This window comes from Marmota marmota, unplaced genomic scaffold (assembly GCF_001458135.2).
Source record: "Marmota marmota marmota unplaced genomic scaffold, marMar, whole genome shotgun sequence".
Taxonomy (NCBI): domain Eukaryota; kingdom Metazoa; phylum Chordata; class Mammalia; order Rodentia; family Sciuridae; genus Marmota; species Marmota marmota.
The window spans coordinates 8683743-8703602 of record NW_026000051.1 but is presented as its reverse complement, the minus strand read 5'-3'; the positions used below and the strand labels follow the sequence as shown (position 1 = coordinate 8703602).

Below are 19860 nucleotides of genomic sequence, written 5' to 3'. Positions count from 1 at the left end.
TATCTTTTTAAATATCAAGGTGATTTAGTTGACATTTAACTTCTGAATTTTCTTCCAGAGATGCCTGAGTTCCAGAAGAAGTCTGGTCCAGTGAACAGCAGTGGGTAGTCAGGTCCCCGTCAGAGATCTGTCACTTCTTCCTTCTGGTCCTTCCCACTGATTGAGGAGCCTGAGCTCCTCTCTGCTCTTTGAAGAAGCTCTTCTGTCGGGTACCTGTGCCTTGGTGTGATAGTCTCCCACTGGATTCCCTTTCCAGGACTTCTGTATGTAACTTCTAACTCGGATTTAACTCTCAGTGGAGGAGTCCCTAAGTCTTTCGCAAACACTGTCAGAAGTTCTATGCTCAAGATTGGATCCACAAATGGCTCTTGAGTATGCCTTTGAAGAATGTCTTACATCTCTGTTTCCTCATAGGAACATGAAAACATGGAATGTCTGCTTCATAAGCACTCAGGTTTGCTGATTAATGGAGGTAAATGCACATAAGAGCCCTTTGCAAATTTCAGTGTCTGACATAAGCAAGTGGCTGTACTGTCTGGTTAGCCCAGGAAAGCTCTGGAGTAGACCTGTTGTATTGGTACAATTATTGCACACCTTCTTTTTTCACTCCTAAATGTGGCCACACTTCCAAGTTCCTAACACAACATAGTGACATCATATATGTGAGTGTTGGCAGAAAATCAAGCAGGTGACTTGAGGTAAATTTGAAACCTTAAAGCAATTCATAACAGGGTCCAGGATTTTATAACAAAATAAATGAGGTGAAGACACAGTAGAATCGTTGAGAAGGTAATCTGATAACACTGGCAAAACTTGGAATTGTGACTGTCTCCACTCTTACCTAGTGGTTTTAGACTAATTATTAAACCACCCTGAGCTTTAGTTTCCTGATGCCTAAATTTGATTTTTTAACATTAATAATGGTTTTTCCTACTAGGAGTTCAGCAACTATTATCAATGGTAAGATACATTTTAGAAATGGTCAAAATTAAATAATTATGAATTATATGTAATAGACATCCCCATATGGACAACATCAGGAAATTCTTAGGTTTCTGGAATGGCAAGTTTCCTGGGAGCATATTCTCTGTGTAAGGATTCTTACATTGAAGAGAGAGAAGGAGGGAAGAAGGGAGGGAGAAAGAGAGAATGAGAGAGAGGGAAAGAGAGATGAATTGACGTTAGGTGAAATGAAGAAAACATATTTTTAATGTCACTGCAATCAAGCAATGGATCCCCAGGGTTCAGGATCTGGGCCCCTGCAGATTCTCAGGGTGTGAAATTTCCTAGATGTAAACATTTGTTCCCCTAGGCCTGTAACTGCCTGATCAGATGCCAACATCACTTTTCTATTGAGTCCTGCAGTTTGATATCAGAATTATCTGTTGGACTCATACTGCCAGGGCAGCTGGCTGGCACTGGTGCATGTTTCGGTGTGTGGGGTCTGATCTAAGCTTACTACATGTATCAACTTGTTTATTTCCTCCAGGACCCCATGACCAGGTAATAATAATATTATCATGTCATAGAAGAGGGGCGTAGGTCCACACTGAGACAGCTGCCAAGGCCACTCAGGTGAGGAACTGCTGAGTTAGAGATCCACCTCGAGTCTCTTGGCCATGAAGCCATCGGTCTTGCTCAGTTGTCTATAAAATGCTTATAATGTGTGGGCTACAAGAGGGAAAGAGACTTAGGGAATCTAATTTTCTGTGAGATTCCCAGTTCTAAAAATAGTGTGTGGGATGTGGTTGAGTAAGTGAATAAATTTACACTGTCTCCCTTGAAGGAAACCTTGTTTGCATTGAAAATCTGATGACCTGTTTCCAGAATGAGGCAGACTGCAGAGTCAGACAGTAAAGTGTGAAGTTTTCCTGAATTTTAATACAGTCCCCAGAGAAAACAGCATGTGGCTATGATGCACATCTGGTGAGGAAAACATCATATCTCATCTCTCACACTTCCTACTCATTTGTCCCCAAGAAGGAGAAGAGTGCCATGAACCAAAGCAGTGTGTCCGAGTTCCTCCTCCTGGGGCTCCCCATCCAGCCAGAGCAGCAAGGCATGTACTACACCCTGTTCCTGGGCATGTACCTGACCACGGTGCTGGGGAACCTGCTCATCATCCTGCTCATCAGGCTGGACTCTCGCCTGCACACTCCCATGTACTTCTTCCTCAGTCACTTGGCCTTTTCTGATGTCTCTTTATCATCTGTCACTGTCCCTAAGATGCTCAGGAACATGCAGACTCAGCACTTATCCATCCCCTATGAGGGATGCATTTCTCAGATGTATTTTTTCTTACTTTTTGTATGTGTTGACAATTTTCTTCTTGCAGTGATGGCCTATGACAGGTATGTGGCCATTTGCCACCCCCTCCACTACGCCATCATCATGAGGAAGGAGCCGTGTGTCTTACTGGCGGCTGGGTCCTGGTTCTTCTCTTGTGTACATGCCCTCTTGCATACCCTCCTCCTGTCCCACCTGTCCTTCTGTGCTGACAACACCATCCCCCACTACTTCTGTGAACTCACTGAACTCCTGAAGCTGACCTGCTCAGATGACTCCCTCAATGAGCTAGTTATCCTCGCTGAGGGGGGAGTGTTAACTCTCCTGCCTTTGAGTGCTATTTTGGGCTCTTATGTCTGCATTGGGGCCACTGTTCTAAGGGTCCCCTCCACTAAGAAGATCTGCAAAGTTCTGTCCACCTGTGGCTCTCACCTCTTCTTGGTGTTTTTGTACTATGGGACCCTTGCAATTATTTATTTCTTTCCTTCCTCAAACAATTCCCAAGTCAAGGATGTCATTGCTTCAGTTATGTATACAGTGGTGACACCTATGTTGAATCCCTTTGTCTACAGCCTGAGGAATAAAGACATGAAATTGGCTCTGAGGATGCTTTACAGAAAAGTGGTTACAGTTTCCAAGTGATGTTTACCCACTCATGTTCTTAATTTTCCTAGAGATGCTTCTTGAGATAATTCCTTGAAAATTTGTGCAGGTGGCTGTAGTAGACTGCAAAAGTGGTCACAGTACTTTGCATCCCTTCCTTTCCATTGTGGAATTTATTTCCCTACCTCTTGAATCTGAGCAGATCTTGTGACTTAATTTGACTATAGCTTTGTAGTAATGATATAAATATATATCATTACTATATATTATATATATTAAATATATATAAATATAGTAACGATGTTATTATATTTCCAAGCTGAGGCAGAGTGTGTTCCTGCTGCTCTTGGAACCAGAGACCACCAGCTAAGCCAGCCTCGCTAGGCTGCACAGAGATGAGAGGGCACTTGGAGAACAAAGGTGCCCCTGCTAACAGCTAGCTTCCAGGTGATCTGGTCAGTGACTGTGGGGGCATGAATGAGTCCCTGTTGAGATCAGCTGAACCTAGCCAAGACCAGATGCACCTTCCAGCTGAGCCCAGCCCAGGCCAAATCTCCAGCCTGTAGGATCATCTCACCAACAACTGCTTAAAGCACCAAGTCTGGGGATTATGAAGCAGCAGAAGCTCTAACTGATACAACTACTGGTCTTTCCACTGGTTTGATCCAAACTTCTCTTTATTTCAATGGTCCATTTCCCCTCTTGGTCCCCTGCTTGGATTTGACAATTCCATGTTTCTTTCCCATCTTCTAGGACTTCCTGTCTGTCAAACATACAGGTTCACAGACACACCGTGATGCTCCTCAAAATCTTAGCTTTAGGAAATCTCTCTTCCATGTCATTCTCCTGTAACCCTCAGTTTTTTCATGTGACATAACTATTAGTATAGAAATTATTTACAAATAAAGAATGGGCATTAGCTCAGCCTCTCCCAGACAGATGCTCAAAGTCAAACAGCCACTGCAAGAGGAACAAGTGAGACTTTGAGTGACCTGAGTTCATGGAACTCCTGTTTCCATCTTTAGATGTCACAGTTTATGACACTATGAATGTCTGATTGTATAGCTGGGAGACTAGGAGAAAACCGGGAGATGGTAAAGAAATTTAACTTTTAATCACGATCTTCAATTTTATTACCTGATCCTAAATTACAGGAAACATTATTCTTTTGTATTATATTGGTTTTAAATTAGAAATTATGTTCAATATCAAGACTAAACACAAAGCAAGCAATGGAGAAAAGCCCTGCTGTTTCCACATTGCTACTTATGCCCCCCCCCCCGACCCCTTTGCAGAGACTCTGATAAATCACCTGCTTTGAGAATTACTGATTTAGAGGATGGAGCGTGAGAACATTCCATGCCATGCTGAATGGAGTATTGTTGGCAGTCACTCCATTATTATCATAACCTCCTTGTAGGTTTGCAGATTTCCCCTAAGTAGAAAGGGGGGCTGAAAGTAAATTGTGCAGTGATATTTGGTAAGGAAATGGACCTTATAGCACACACACAAACAAATGTCTTTCCTGGAAGTCTTGCTGTTCAGTGTTTGCAGACATGGGATTATTCACATTTTCCAAGAACACTGATACCAATGCACATATTTTAAGGTCGGTATAAAACTCGAGTGAGAGAAAAATTCAGATTAACCCTCACTTTTGTCAAGTGTAAGAGTTATATTTGTAAACATGCTGTCTCATCAATCTGAAGAGTTACGGTGACTTGTTAAAATGTAAAAATATGTGAACCTCCTACTTCCAAAGAAAGATATTACATCAGAAATGTAAGTTTATTCTATAGGAAGAGAAATAATTTTAGTTCTAATATTAGAGAGCATTCAGTAATATTGCATTTTAACTAAGTTTTATGTTCTTTCTTAGGGTACTTATACCAAGATGAAAAGTTAAGAATTCTCCAAAGTAATACTTGGTTTAATTGTAATAAAATTTCCAAAAGAATAACACTTAAGTGAAGGAATGGAAAGGGGCAATATGAAGGATTATTTCTTTATCTGAATGATGGCTACATAGGTGTGTTTCCTTTGGAATTGTTAATCAGATTGTGCCTTTACTATATGCTTAGTTCTATGTATGTTGTATTTCCATTAACAAATATTTATTCTTAATAAAACATCATTTTAATCTACTTTTGCGTTACCCACAAGCTACTCTTATGTTTCCTCTCAGAAGGAAATGGGTATCCTGAATTTTTGTGTTAATATTTCAATATTTTCTGTTTTTAAGTCCTTTGGGTATAATCTGAGGAGAGGGATAGCTGGGTCAAATGGTGGTTCCATTCCCAGTTTTCCAAGGAATCTCCATACTGCTTTCCCTATTGGCTGTACCAATTTGCAGTTCTATCAGCAATGTATGAGTGAACCTTTTCCCCACATCCTCACCAACACTTGTTGTTGTTTGTCTTCATAATAGCTACCATGGAGTGAGTTGATATCTTAGAGTGGTTTTGATTTGCATTTCTCTAATTGCTAGAGATGATGAACATTTTTTTAAATATATTTGTTGATTGATTGTCTATCCTCTTCTGAGAAGTGTCTGTCCAGGTCCTTGGCCCATTTATTGATTGGATTATTTGTTATTTTGGTGCTTAGCTTTTTGAGTTCTTTATATACCCAGAGATTAGTGCTCTATCTGATGTGTGAGGGGTAAAAGTTTGCTCCTAAGATGTAGGCTCTCTATTCACCTCACAGATTGTTTATTTTTTAAATTTATTTTTATTTTTTGAATTTATATATGATAGCAGAATGCATTACAATTCTTATTACACATACAGAGCACAAATTTTCATATCTCTAGTTGTATACACAGTATATTCACACCAATTCGTGTCTTTATACCTGCACTTTGGGTAATAATGATCATCACATTCCACCATCATTAATAACCCCATTCCCCTTTCCTTCCCCTCCAACCCCTCTGCCCTATCTAGAGTTCGTCTATTTCTCCCATGCTCCCGTTCCCTATCCCATTATGAATCAACCTGCTTATATCAAAGAAAACATTTAGCATTTGGTTTCTTGGGACTGGCTAACTTCACTAAACATTATCTTCTCCAACGCCATCCATTTACCTGCAAATGCCATAATTTTATTCTCTTTTATTGCTGAGTAATATTTTATTGTGTATATATGCCACAGAATTTTTTTTATCCATTCATCTACTGAAGGGCAAGATTTTTCCCAACCTTTCACCTTCAGTCTGTGTATATCTTTTCCTATCAGATGAGTCTAATGGAGGCAGCATATTGTTGGGTCTTGTTTTTTAAACTCAATCTGCTAGTGTATGTCTTTTGATTGGTGAGTTTAATCCATTAACATTCAGGGTTATTATTGAGACATGGTTTGTATTCCCAGCCTTATTTGGTTATTTTTGTTATTTAACTTGACTTGATTTTCTTCTTTGATTAGGTTTTCCTTCTGGGTACCACCTCTCTCTGCTGATTTTCATCATTGTTTTTTGTTTCCTCTTCATGGAATATTTTTCCAAGGATGTTTTGTAGTGCTGGTTTTCTAGCTATAAATTCTTTAACTTTTGTTTATCATGGAAGGTTTTAATTTCATCTTCAAATCTAAAGCTTAATTTTTCTGGATACAAGATTCTTGGTTGGTACTTATTTTCTTTCAGAGCTTGACATACGTTGTTCCAGGATCTTCTAGCTTTCAGGGTCTGTGTTGAAAAATCTGCCATTATCCTAATTGGTTTTCCCCTATATGTAATCTGATTGCTTTCTCTTGTGCTTTTAAAATTATTTTCTTAATCTGCATGTTGGGCATTTTTATTATAATGTGCCTTGGTGTGGATCTGTTGTGATTTTGTACATTTGGCATCCTGTAGGCTTCTTGAATTTGGATTTCCAATTTATTTTTCATGTTTGGAAAGTTTTCTGATATTATTTCATTGAATACATTGTTCATTCCTTTGGTTTGGACCTTTATGCTTTCCTCTATCTCAATAACTCTTAAATTTGGTCTTTTTATGTTATCCATATTTCTTGAATGTTCTGCCCATGGTTTCTTACCATTATCACTGTGTGGTCTATGTTCTTTTCAAGTTCATATATTTTGTCTTCATTATCTGAGGTCCTATCTTCCAAGTAGTCTACTCTGTTGGTGATGCTTTCATTTGAGCTTTTAATTTGGTTTATTGTTTCTTTCATTTCAAAGATTTCTGTTTGCTTTTTTCAGTACCTCTATCTCCCTGTTGGGGTGATCTTTTGCTTCCTGTATTTGTTTATGTAGCTCCTTGTTAAAGTGATCTTTCATTGCCTGGAATTGCTCTCTTATATCTTCCTTGAGTTCACAGAGCATTTTAACCGGGTACATCCTGAACTCCTTCTCTGTCATTTCTTCTGCTGTGGCTGCTAATGATTCTAATGATGTGGTGTATTGATTTGTTGGGGGCATTTCCTTCCCTTGTCTTTTCATGTTGCTCGAGTGTCTTCCTTTCCAGCTCTGTGGGTCTGGATTGTTATTGTTTTTACCCTATAGGTTTGTAGTGCTCTTGTAGGGTTCCAAGACCTCTCCTTTGTGGGGAAGGGCAATGTTAACAGGTCCCAATACCAATAATATACCACCTATGAACAATTTGTTGGTATTAAGACGTTTACAGTTTAGTCTCAATGTACAGAAATATTGGATTCAATTTTTATCTAAAATATAATCAGTAGTTTTGTAAAAAGGTTTATATTTTCTGACAGTGGACAATGAACTGGTGGTGAGGTGTAGGAAGATATGCTGAGGAGGTAGGATGTGAGGATATGGAGTTAATATATCTTAGGAAGTGTGAAGGAGAAATCTAGTTAAGAGGGTTAGTAGCAAGAGAATAGACAGGAAGTAATTTAGGGTAGGCAAGTACGTGGGATGACAGTACAGTACAGAAAACAAACACACATATGTATTTAGAAAAATACAGATGTTAAAACAGTAAAACTTGGAGGGGGAAAGAAAAATGAAAGAATAAAAAGGAAAAGAAAAGAAAAAAAGGGCATATACAAGAACTCTATATTATATTATTCAGATGACTCAGTCCTCAAATCCAATTTCATGCAATGTTCTTGGGTTCACATATGTTGGGGTGTGAGGGCCGGAGGATGAAGGGGTAGAAGAGGAAAAAAAAAAAACCAGGGTGGAAGAAGCCAAAGTTGTAGCTAGCTTTAGAGATCCGTATCTTTCCTGCTTCTCTTCTCATCCAATAGGTGGGATTGTCTGTTGTAAGCTGGGGTCTCTGCCCTCAGGATGGTGGAGGTAACCAGGGTGGGAAGACTGGTCCTGGTGTAGGGCATCTGGAAGCAGGAATGGCACCTGCCAATCCCTGTAGGAGGACTGCACGTCACAGGTCTCTTTTTGGGACAGCTTGTATGACTTGAGCGCCCAATACTATCTCCCTCTCTTGCCTGGAGATTTCCCAGTTTCTGGTTTCTCTGTTAGGCTCCAAACATTAGCCCGCCTCCCTCTCCCTTAGCAATTCCTAATTGAGGAACCTCTCACACCGGAGCTCCCTTGGGTGGTGCCCTGGTCACACTGGGCACCTGTTCTGGGCAGCTCCTCTGTTGGGTTACTGCCGCTGGGGAGAGGCAGAGGTTGCAAACCTGGTACCTGGCTGCTGGGGATATGATCTGGGAGCTGCCTCGCCTAATATGGTGAGAATATTGAGCCAAGATGGTGGCAATCTGCTTTCAGCGTGGGGTGTCTGGTGGGGTGGGGGGACCTGGGTGATGGCATTGTGCTGTGGGTAGGTAGCAGATGAGTGACCTGCATGGGGTGGAGTGAAGTCTTGGAGATCTGCAGATGTGTTGATAGGTGATTCTGCTATAGGGCTCGTGAACCCTGGGTGGCTAGACCTTCAGACTTTCGGTATTGTGAGCCAGGAATCCTACTGGAACTGCTGAAGCCCGGAGCCCTGCACAGGGTCATGGCCTGGGTACAGTATTCTTGATTGGCACTCATTTTATTTTAGTGACCTCTCTATTCTGCCATCTTCTCTGAGGTCTCATATTGCTTAGTTAGTTGAGAAATCATGAGGAGTAATTTTTTTTTTAATCTCCATGAAAGCAGGGAAAGGAGGAGGTGACCAAGAAGTTCTGGTTTGAGAAGGAAGGATTGCTAACCCTTGACTTCTAGGAAACAGGCAGGTCCATGGAGCATTATCATCAAGGCAACAGGTAGTCAACCATGACCCATAGGACCCAGAACCACTCCAGAGGCTTAAATATCTTACATGATTACTTCACTCAAATAGCAGTTCCATGTGCAGGTTGATTTCTAACTTGAACTGAACAAATCAATAGCATAAGTCTTCATGTATCTTCACCTTTAATAATGAGCACAAAAATCATTATCTCCCAATCATGGAAGAAATGGTAGTGTAGACCTATTTTTAATGGTATGGATATGAGGTGTCCCTCAAAAGCTCATATGTGAGGTAACGAAAGACAGTTTTGAGGAGAAATGATTGGGTTATGAGAGCCTTAACCCAACCAGTGAATTAATCCCCTGATGGGATTAACAGAGTGGTAAGTAAAGGCAGGCAGGGTATCGATTGAGGAGCTTGGTATTGGGGGTTTACCTTTGAGGGTATATATTTTGTGTCCAGCAAGTGAAATCTCTCTGTCTCTCTGCTTTCTGATCATCATGTGAGCTGCTCCCTCCACCACACTCTTCTGCCATGGTGTTCAGCCCCACCTGGTGCCCCTAGGAGCAGAACCAGCTGTTCATGGTCTGAGACTTCTGAAACTGTGAGCCCACAAATAAACTTTCCTCCTCCACAACTGTTCTTGTCAGGACTAAAAGACCTGACCGTGAAAAAGCTGACTAAAAGGTATATTCAATGGATTTGAAATCATTTTTGTAAGGGGTTGAGTGAAATCATACATTAAGGAGCTATTTTATGGTTTTGTGAGTAACTTACATAGCAAAATGCTGACAGCTCAGCCTTTTAGCTGGGATTTATAGAAACTGCATTACATTTCCTGGGTCCAGGAATGATGATCAGTTATAAGTTTCTGATTCTTTTATTCAGAGAGTGATAGGATTAGAGTGTTTCTAGTGTTCTTGATTTAGCGTGGGGTCAGAAGTAGAAACTTTGATATTAGACTCAGCTCCAGCTTGGTTTATGATGGATTATCAGTCACATTTTTCTAATGTAAAGAGAAGGCAAGAAGCTTTGTGGATCACCAGGTTCTTAATGGTTATTATTATTATTATTCCTCCAAGGGTGAACTCTTTCATGTTGCTTCAACAAGTAGTTCTTCCCCCAAGGGAGCCAAAGACAATGAGGTAATTATATCCTATTCATGTTTAGTTGACCTGGGGATAGTGTAATTGACCCCTAGAGCATCTCCGTGGTTTGTCAACTTAGAACTCACTCTGATTTCATATTTCATATATGCATCTTGAATACTTCTGAACTGGTAGGTCTTCTGCCTGTCCCAGTGGAACTCTGAGACCCGTGTTGTTTAACCACCTGTTTTACTGTATTTTGAGCCTGCTGGAGAGAAATGCAAGAAACTTCTCCTGGCTCATAGCTGAAGGTAACTCTACTCATCATCTAGGGAAACTTGTCGGAGAAGAAGTAGAATTTATGTTAAATAATTTGATTGTAGGTGTTTGTGTGTGTGTGTGTGTATGTTTGTGTCTAGTGTATGCTACTGATCCCTAGCTCCTACTACACTCATCCTACACTATGACAAATAGCACCCTGTAAAGACATTCATATTAAATGGAGTAACTATCTGAATTTTGAGAGGATAGGAAAAAAACATATCTCCATGTTGAATTATTTTCTCAAAAGGGTTCTATGACTACTTTTGAGAATATATGAGAAAAACATGCCTCCTTTTGTTTATCTTTATTCCATTAAGTCTTTTTGGGATTTGTACCAAATTTTATACCAAATCTCTGAAATTTTATTCATCCCTTCTGCCACAATCCAGGTGTAACAGGTGTTATTTTGTGTCTAAACTGCTGCCGTAACCTCCTATTCAGTTTCTTGTGAATGTCTTGTCTTGTTGAAATCTGCTTCTCTACCCAGTAGAGAGCAAGTTAGTTAAAACTTTCACTTATGTGTTTATTCAAACATTTTCTTGGGTACACTTTTGCTTTGAGAATAGCACTGAAACTTTCTATCATGTCAGAAATGTCTCCATGTCCTTCCCGGGGTGATCATGCTCTTCAATTTCTCTGTCCTGCGCCCAGGTCCTGTCCTCCCCAAACACCTAACTACAGTACCCATACTTTGATATTCATATGACAAACTTTTATATCAATGACTCCATGAAGTACATGAGAGAAACAGCATTCTCAACACCATAGTCCCATGAAATAGGACAGTCCATCAAAATTGTGAACATACAAACTTACTTCCCTAATCTCAGATTTGCATTATAACTCCCGGGTTTCTTAAGTTGGCACCTGGACTCATCTGATGATCATTCATTGATTTCATGGTTTCTTTTCTTTCTTTCTCTCTCTCTTTCTTTTCTTTTCTTTTTAGGTGGACACAATGTCTTTATTTTCATTTTATGTGGTGCTGAGGATCGAACCCAGTGCCTCATGCATGCTAGGCGAGTGCTTTACCTCTGAGCCACAACCCCAGCCCCTATTTCATGGTTTCTCCAAAAGATACTGTGTTAGTTCCTAGGTGGCCAAATAACACAGCTTGCTAGACAATCACTAGAGCATTAGTGTGGCAACAGTTGGAGATACTTCAGTTAACATGAACATACATATTAATTAGCTGAAAATCTATGTTGTTGTGTAATACTCCCAGTGACTTCTCATTCTTTCACGTATCCATCTCCTGTTTTCTCTACAGAAAAAGGTAACAAGAAGAGCATGAGGAGGGATAATCAGAGCAGTGTGTCCGAGTTCCTCCTCCTGGGGCTCCCCATCCAGCCAGAGCAGCAAGGCATGTACTACGCCCTGTTCCTGGGCATGTACCTGACCACGGTGCTGGGGAACCTGCTCATCATCCTGCTCATCAGGCTGGACTCTCGCCTGCACACCCCCATGTACTTCTTCCTCAGCCACTTGGCCCTCACTGACATCTCTTTCTCCTCAGTCACGGCCCCAAAGATGCTCATGAACATGCTGACACAGACTCAATCCATCTCCTATGCTGGGTGCATTTCTCAGGCATATTTTTTCCTATCTTTTGTGGATCTTGACAGCTTCCTTCTGACCTCAATGGCCTATGACAGGTATGTGGCCATCTGCCACCCTCTTCACTACACCAGAATGATGAGACAGAGCCTTTGTTTCCTGCTAGTGGTTGTGTCCTGGGTCTTGTCCTTTGCCATTGCCCTTGTGCACACCCTCCTTCTAGCCCGTCTCTCTTTCCTTAGAGGCAACACTCTGCCCCACTTCTTCTGTGACCTCTCTGCCTTACTCAAGCTGTCCAGCTCTGACACCACCATCAATCAGCTGGTCATCCTCACTGTAGGAGTGGTGGTCATTACCCTGCCACTCCTGTGCATTCTGGTCTCTTATGGCCGCATTGGGGCCACCGTCCTGAGAAGACCCTCCATCAAGGGCATCTGCAAAGCCTTGTCCACATGTGGCTCCCACCTCTCTGTGGTTTCTCTGTACTACGGAGCCATTATTGGACTTTACTTTGTCCCCTCATCCAATAGCACTAATGACAAGGATGTCATTGTGTCTGTGTTGTACACTCTGGTCACCCCCATGCTGAATCCCTTCATCTACAGTCTGAGGAATCGGGATATGAAAGGAGCTCTGAGGAACATCCTCAGGAGAGGAACATTTTCAGCATAGTGGGACTTTTTACTGTATGTATATGAGATCTTCTTGATCCCACGTTTCTTCCATTTCCTCTCTTAAATGCTGTTTTTTCATGAATCTTGATGTGGCACTCTAGTTTTCTATCTGCAATTCATCCCAGATAGTTTTTCTGTCTGATTACTTTGATCTTAAGATTTAGGAATGGTTTTTACAAGCATACTTGCATTACTCTCTCTCTTATATTTTTCATTTTTTAAGGTATCCCTGTCCATCACACATATTCCCCCCTTTTAATGAGTTGACCTAATAACAAAATAAATGGCTTTCATAAAAGAGCAGGCAATGATCCATACAGAATTGTTATAGGTCTCAAATGGTACACAGATACTTACTTTGAATCCTGTAATTTATGAGGATACTTTTCAACCCTTGGCTAAATTGCCCCCATTTTGCTGGAAATTGTATTTTCATCTTTACAAAAATATTGAAATAGCATGACAACAAAATATCATATAAATATATACATGCATATATAACATTACATTATATACATGTACATATCTATTTGTACATATATATGTGACATGAATGCATTTTAAATAGCAATATTAAAAGAAATATTCATTTAACAATATCTAGGCTTAAAAAAATAGAAAATTAGCAATATTTTTGGAGTTTCTATTGTCCTTCTCAATTGTTTTTCTTTCCCCTGGAGATACCCAGCATCTTTACTATTTTAAATAATCCTTGAATGCATTAGAGTTATACATAATAGTGGAGTCATTTGACATGTTGATAAATGCAAGTATCACTTCTGTTTTGATATTTCAATTTTGACTGCTGAATATTTCATATAAATGAAATGACTTTATTTATTTATTTTAATGAAATGTCTGACTTTATTAGAATGGTATTAGGCTTTAAATATAACAATTTTGGTAATCAATTTATTGTTTTTTTCCCTTTAATAACAAATGACACTAGAGAAGTGCAACACTGGCCCAACAGCCTTGTCTTTTCTGTTATAGCAAGAAACAGAATGTGAGTCATCAGAAAGCACTAGCAGGCATCAGTTAGTCCAAGACACTAGGTTCTTAGTTCCAAAAGCACTTGCAAAGAAAACCGTTGGTTTTCTGGAATCCCTGCATACACCAAGTCTTATGAGGCTTTTTGAATTTGTCCTTTACTTGGTCACTTTTTCTTCCTCAAATACTACAGTTTTTCTTTGACTTTTTTCATCAAACTACAAAAAGCATGAAATGTAAACAAATGCTTGCATTGCACACTTGGGAGTGTTCAATTCAAGCATTATAGAGCTATGTATATACAGATAAATTCCATCAAATCTTGGATAATTTAATAATATACAAAGTATCAGGGCACAGAATGAACTAAAACCCGCTTGTTTTTGCTATACAGAAGATTTGAATATTCAATCTAAAGAAAACTGATCATTTGGCTCTCTTCTACATTTGCATGTTGATACACTTATTAAAATATTCCTGTATAATCATGTTTGGTCTTACTATTTCAAGTCAGGTTTGAAACCACAAAACCAGCCATCCAGGCAAAACAGGTAATGAAAAAGATTCTCTCTTCTCCACTTCCATAACCCCAATAACTCTGAAGCCAATTGCAACATGACTCCAAACACTGGATTGTGATGACAATGGCTAGGTCCAATTTAATCATAATCCTTTTTGGTGTGGCATACTTGATAGAACTCAGGCATGGAAGCCAGCACTGAACCTCCAAACCAAACTGTGTATGGCTGCATGTGGTGTGTAATAACTTGTACATCCATAGGTTTTGGCTTTAATCTACCACCACTCAATTCCTCACTTTATTTCAGCCTGGCATTTACATCTACAGTTCTTTTCAAATCTCTTTGTATGCAATGTCCAAAGTCCCTGAACATGGTTGAACCTCCAGAGGACAATATTCTTGTAGAGAGGACATCTGACATCCATAGGACAGTTTTGAATTACCTCATCTACAACTTCTGAGTTAGATTGTGTAAAGTCTGGATTAGCAAATTCTGGATGAAAAAAAGATTTCAGGTCCCAAGGATCTCTTATAACCATCAATAGAAAATTCTTTCTTTGAAATAGCATTGATTCCAGTATACTGCTTAATCCACTTTGATCCATCTGTGCCATATTTGATAAACTTTTTTACCAAATCTGGGCAGACATAACTATAGTGTTCCTTTACTGCCTTTGCGCTTTCCATAGATTGCTCTGGAAGGACTAACATGAGTGACACCATCTCCACTGTCTATTACCGTACAGTATCTTCCCTGTTTCCTGGAGTATTTAGTGGAGGTTCAGTCAAAAGAAAATAATGGTCTTCAGGTTCTGCCCTTAAATATTTAAAGATCACTTGCTCCATAAACCTTTACAACAAGTCCCAATCTTCAACTGTGCCAAGGTGGATTGGCCACTTTGTTGCATATGTAAGCTTTTCTATTGCTTCATCACCAATGAAGAAGTCTAGGTCATCAACACCTTTCATGACCCTCCTTTGGGCTTGATCACCTACTTTTGCTGACTCCTGAATAGCAATACAGGAGGGATGATAAAGTGTGGTTCTGTATTTCCAGCAGATACTAGTTTGTATATAAGAAGTGCTTCTCTTTTCTCTGTCTTCTGCCAAGCCAGTCTCCCGCGCTGGGTCACTGAGTCCCCACGCCCACAGGCAGGAAGGGGCTTGGAGGGAAAGGAAAGCCAGGTGGGCTGGGCTGTGCGACCACCTCCAGGGTGAACAACACTTGGAGGCAGTGGGCCCCATCTCTGCTCACCATGGTGGGGGAAGGGCAGGGAGGGGTATTGTGGAGGAAGCTGTTCCCTGGGGGTCCTAGAATATAAGAATAAGCCCTAGAATATAAGCAGAACAAAATGGACAATTCTGGTGTGAGCTTATAAGAACAAAATGCTGATGAGAATGTGGACACGTAGGGACTGTACTCATTAGGTTTTAGATGGAAATGAAGACTCTATTGGAAACTGGACTAGAAGTCATCCACATTACCTATGGTAAAAAATTCATTTACATCCTGTCCTTTACGTGAGAATTAGTGTGAGACAGAGCTTAAAGGCAATGGGCTAATTAAACTGGCAGAGGAAACTTCAAGGCAGTAGAGCCATCAGCAGCAGCATAGGTATTGCTGGCAGCATTTAGAAAGGTTTACAACAAGAAGCAGAGGAGAAAGATTTTAAAAATGTACAGTTGGGCCAGGAAAAAAACCCGTATAAAGTTGGGGCCATGATACTGAAAAGACTAGCATCATTATCAAGAAGCCAAATACTTTGTACCTGGACAAGAGAAAAGATGACTTGAAAGCATCTTAGCAATTGTCAAGACACCCCCCATTCCAGACTCAATGGTTTGAAAGTGAAAACTCATTGGAAAGACTTTGCTTTGATGAGAGTCAGCATGCCCTTCTCCCACAAGGTCACATAGGAAGCCCAGGTTTCATTTCACTGTGATCAGATGTCCATACTAAGAAGTCCCTGTAGCCATGTTTCAAGTGGCTTCTGCTCAATCTGCTGGCAGGCTTTGGTATGATCAACGTAGCTCTGGTTTTGCAGGCATGAGGAATGCAAAAATTACAGGGTCTGGAGGCTTCCACTGAGGTTTCAAAGAAAGGCCTGGAATGCCAGGCAATGAGTGGTAGGTTTGAGATTCCCCATGGGCAATGTTGAGGGGGTGGTGCATGAAGTTGTGATAGTGAAACTGAAGCTGCAATGGATACCCAGGAAGTAAGAGATGACAGGAATGTGGAATATCTATCCATGAAAGCTTCAGACAGGCACCATGTCCATCATCTCCTGAATCAGCTGTAGCACCTGGAGCCCACTAAGGCAGAGCCAGAGGGTTAGGAGGACTAGGGGTATATGCATGTGAGTATGTAAGGAGAAGAGAGGCCAGGCTACACTATGGGGAAATTGCCTAAGACGATTCATTTGGGTGCGCAGTTTTCTTAGAAGACTTCTGGAGGTGGAATTATTGACTGGTAGTTCTCTATAATGCAGTGCAATCTGAAGTGCTTGCTATACCACCAGTTCAAGTGCAAGAGTCAGATCCAGTTCTAGCTCCAGCATCAGTACCAGAATTGGTGCCAGCTGCAGTATCAGCTCTACCACCAGCCCTCCAGCTAGATCTAGGTAGTGCCAGTTTCAAACTAGAACCATTCCAGTCCCAGGTCTAGCCTTAGCTATGGTGGCAGAGAGAGCTCCAGTGCAAATTCTAGCTTCAGTGACAGCAATACAGTCTACTACAGAACCGCATTATCACATTGTTAAAATAAAAGATTAATGATCGCTTCTGGATGATCTTCACTAGGTGTGCTAGGGAACTCTCTGGAATGATGCTTTATGCATTGATACAAATTTACCAAATTAATTCATTAGTTCATTAGTGTCTGAACCTTTAGTTGTCTGTAACTATATTGCATAATTAAAAAACAATTTCCATATGTACCCTTTTGTTCAGAGATTGAGGGTGTTAGAGTGTTTCTGGCATTCTTTTCTGTGGAGGGGAGTGCTGGGGATTGAACCCAGAGCCTCATGCATGCCAGGCAAATGCTTTATCACTGAGCTACATCCTCTGCCTAGCTAATATTCTTGATATAACATGGCGCCAAAAGCAAGAGCCTTTGGTTATCACATCCAACCTCCTGCTTGGCTTATTATGGAATCTGAATTGTACTTTTCCCAAGGTCAACTGAGAAGACAAAAACTCTGGTGAACCATCGAGTCTCTAATTGCAGTCTTTTGATTTTTGTCATTATTCCTCCAAGGGCATACTCTCTTATGCCTGCTTCAGCAAGTGGCTCTTCACCCAAGGGAGCCAAAGGTGATGAAGTAATTATATCTGGTTTCTCTTTAATTTAGAGCTGAGATGGGGGATTGCCCCCAGGTTACTCCATGGTTTGTAACATTGGTTTGCAACATTGGTACTCACACCAATTTTTCAGGAACTGTGAACCAACTCTTTCTATATCTACCTTCTTTGATTCTGTGTGGACAAGCTCTCCTCTCTGTTGCTATGGAACTTTGAGTGCCTTAGAGACTTTACCTGCTTCACTGTATTTTGTACATTCTAGAAGAACAGAGAAGAACCTTCTCATGACTTGTAGCTGAAGGTATCTATGCTTATTATATAATGGCCATGTCAGAGCAGGAGTAGAATTTACATTAAATAGTATGATTGTATGTTTTTTTTTGTGTGTGTGTCCAGCATGTGCTACCAATCCCTAGATTCTATCTCTTATCACATCATATTATGATAGACAGCTCCGTGTGGAGTAATTTATCTTGAATAAGTATTTATCCAAATTGTGAGGGCAGGGAAAAAAATCTCCCAATAGCATAATTTGTCTCACACTGATCCTACATCTAATTTTTGATAAAAAGGTAGAAAAATCATACCTTCTCTTCTTATTCTTAGCCACATTTTGAGTTGTTGAATTTTCTTACAAATTCTATAATTTTGTTCATCTCTGCTGCCCCATCCAGGTGTAATAAGTAGTATTTTTTAACTAAATTACTGTAATAAATTATTCAAATTCCTGCTATTGCTCTCATCTTGCTATAATTTGATCTCTACCTAGTAGCAAGCAAGCTTTCTGAAATTCTTGGTTACTTCCTTACTTAATTTTTTTAGCTTACTATTGTTTTATAATAGCAGAAAAGGTCTTACATACTCTGGCTTCTTGATAATTTTCCAAATCATATATTTCCCAGGCTTACCATGATGCGAATTTTCTATGTTCCTCAAATACCCTATCCCTGTCCTCTCCAGACACTTAATAAGAATGTTCATTATCATAATCTTTCTATAATAGGTTCTTCTATTAAGAACTGCTTTTGAAGAACACATAAAGAATTGGTTTTCTCATCACCTATGTCTCTTGTAATTTGACAGACTATCAAAACCATGTATATACATTCCCTCCAATTCCATTTCTGAGCCTTTATCCTACAGATATATATGATAGTAAGCAAAAAGGCAAAAGAACAATTTGGTTTATTGTAATATTGCTGGAATAGCAAAATGTTAGAAACAACCTTTATGTCCAATGGGTAGCTAATTATCATTTTTACTGTGATAAACTGTTACCAACATGATAATCAGTAACATAGCTGAATGTATAATCCATCCTAGGTTACAATATCACATCAACATGATTTTAAACATAGGAGTTTTAAAGATGATTTCAATCAAGTTGGGAGAATTAGTACATTGATATAAAATTTAGTTAATTCCACAAATGAGGGGTGAGAGAAATAGTAAGACATCTTTCAGCTTTCAAAGAACAATTTCCTTTAGTTCTAACAATCTTTACATAGAATATAGTAGACGAGTTATCATATTCTGCTTTCCTATTCTTGTGATTGCTTTCATGGATAGTTCTAAGATGAACTGATCTGAAGGAGAAGAAGAGGAATAATAGTATAAGCAACATAGAAGAAATGTCAGAAACATGACCAAAAAATTACAGGCTAAGGATCTTTGGCATAAAACCTAGGTTAGGAAATGTGAAAAAGGAGAAAATATTATTTGCTTTTGTTAGACAGATGCAAGTAATTGTTTGGCAGGAGAAGATATGACTAGGAAAGTTTAGTATTTCCCAGTATTCTGATGACTTCCATAAAAATGACCTGCTTTGCATTATGGGAATATAGGAAGTAGGATTTGGAAGAGAACCTACTATTGCTGCACAGTCAACAAAAATTCCTACAGAAAGGATGATATAGTATTGAAAATGTTTAGTGGGAAAGACTTTTCTTAAAGGAATGACCAATGAATGTATTGCAAAGCTTGTCACTAGATATTTTGTTATTGGCTGAGATTCATGCTCTTAAATTCCTTGTTTGGATCACTGCAGATGATATTTCCACCAGTTCTCCAGCTCCTGCTATCTTGAAAATCCAAAGCAGCCCACCCTGCTCTCTTATCTTGATTAAATCCATAAAAACAAAAGCCAAAGTGTGTTCCAGAGGTGTGGGGAAGGCTAAGAAAGGCCAACAAGCCATAGAGATCATTTATTTTCTATTAGCTTGTTACAAACATGGTCTTGTACATAGTTTTCAAATTTTCATCATGAGCTCCTGGACTTCTTAAGCTTGAACCTGGTGGGATCTGATAACCATTCAGATGTCTCATGGTTTTTCCAAAAAATGTTCAGTTGTTTTATAGGTGGACAAATATCAT

General features: G+C 39.8%; 1 protein-coding gene and 1 pseudogene across 1 annotated transcript; one reads left to right on the top strand and one right to left on the bottom strand.

Annotated features, from left to right (window-relative positions):
- Positions 1 to 1995: 1995 nt before the first annotated feature.
- LOC107152212 (olfactory receptor 50-like) lies at positions 1996 to 12675 on the top strand. The gene is made up of 2 exons (XM_015497742.2): positions 1996 to 2483; positions 11736 to 12675. The coding sequence occupies exons 1-2, from the start codon at positions 1996 to 1998 to the stop codon at positions 12673 to 12675; spliced, it is 1428 nt and encodes a 475-aa protein (XP_015353228.2).
- Positions 12676 to 14167: 1492 nt separating this feature from the next.
- On the bottom strand, positions 14168 to 14910 carry LOC107152211 (annotated as a pseudogene).
- Positions 14911 to 19860: the final 4950 nt, after the last annotated feature.

Excerpts from the sequence above, each read along its gene's own strand:
- LOC107152212 (XM_015497742.2), top strand. The coding sequence starts at position 1,996 with ATGAACCAAAGCAGTGTGTCCGAGTTCCTCCTCCTGGGGCTCCCCATC. Across the intron at positions 2,484-11,735 it reads ACCCTCCTCCTGTCCCACCT|CATGAGGAGGGATAATCAGA; the intron begins GTCCTTCTGTGC and ends TAACAAGAAGAG.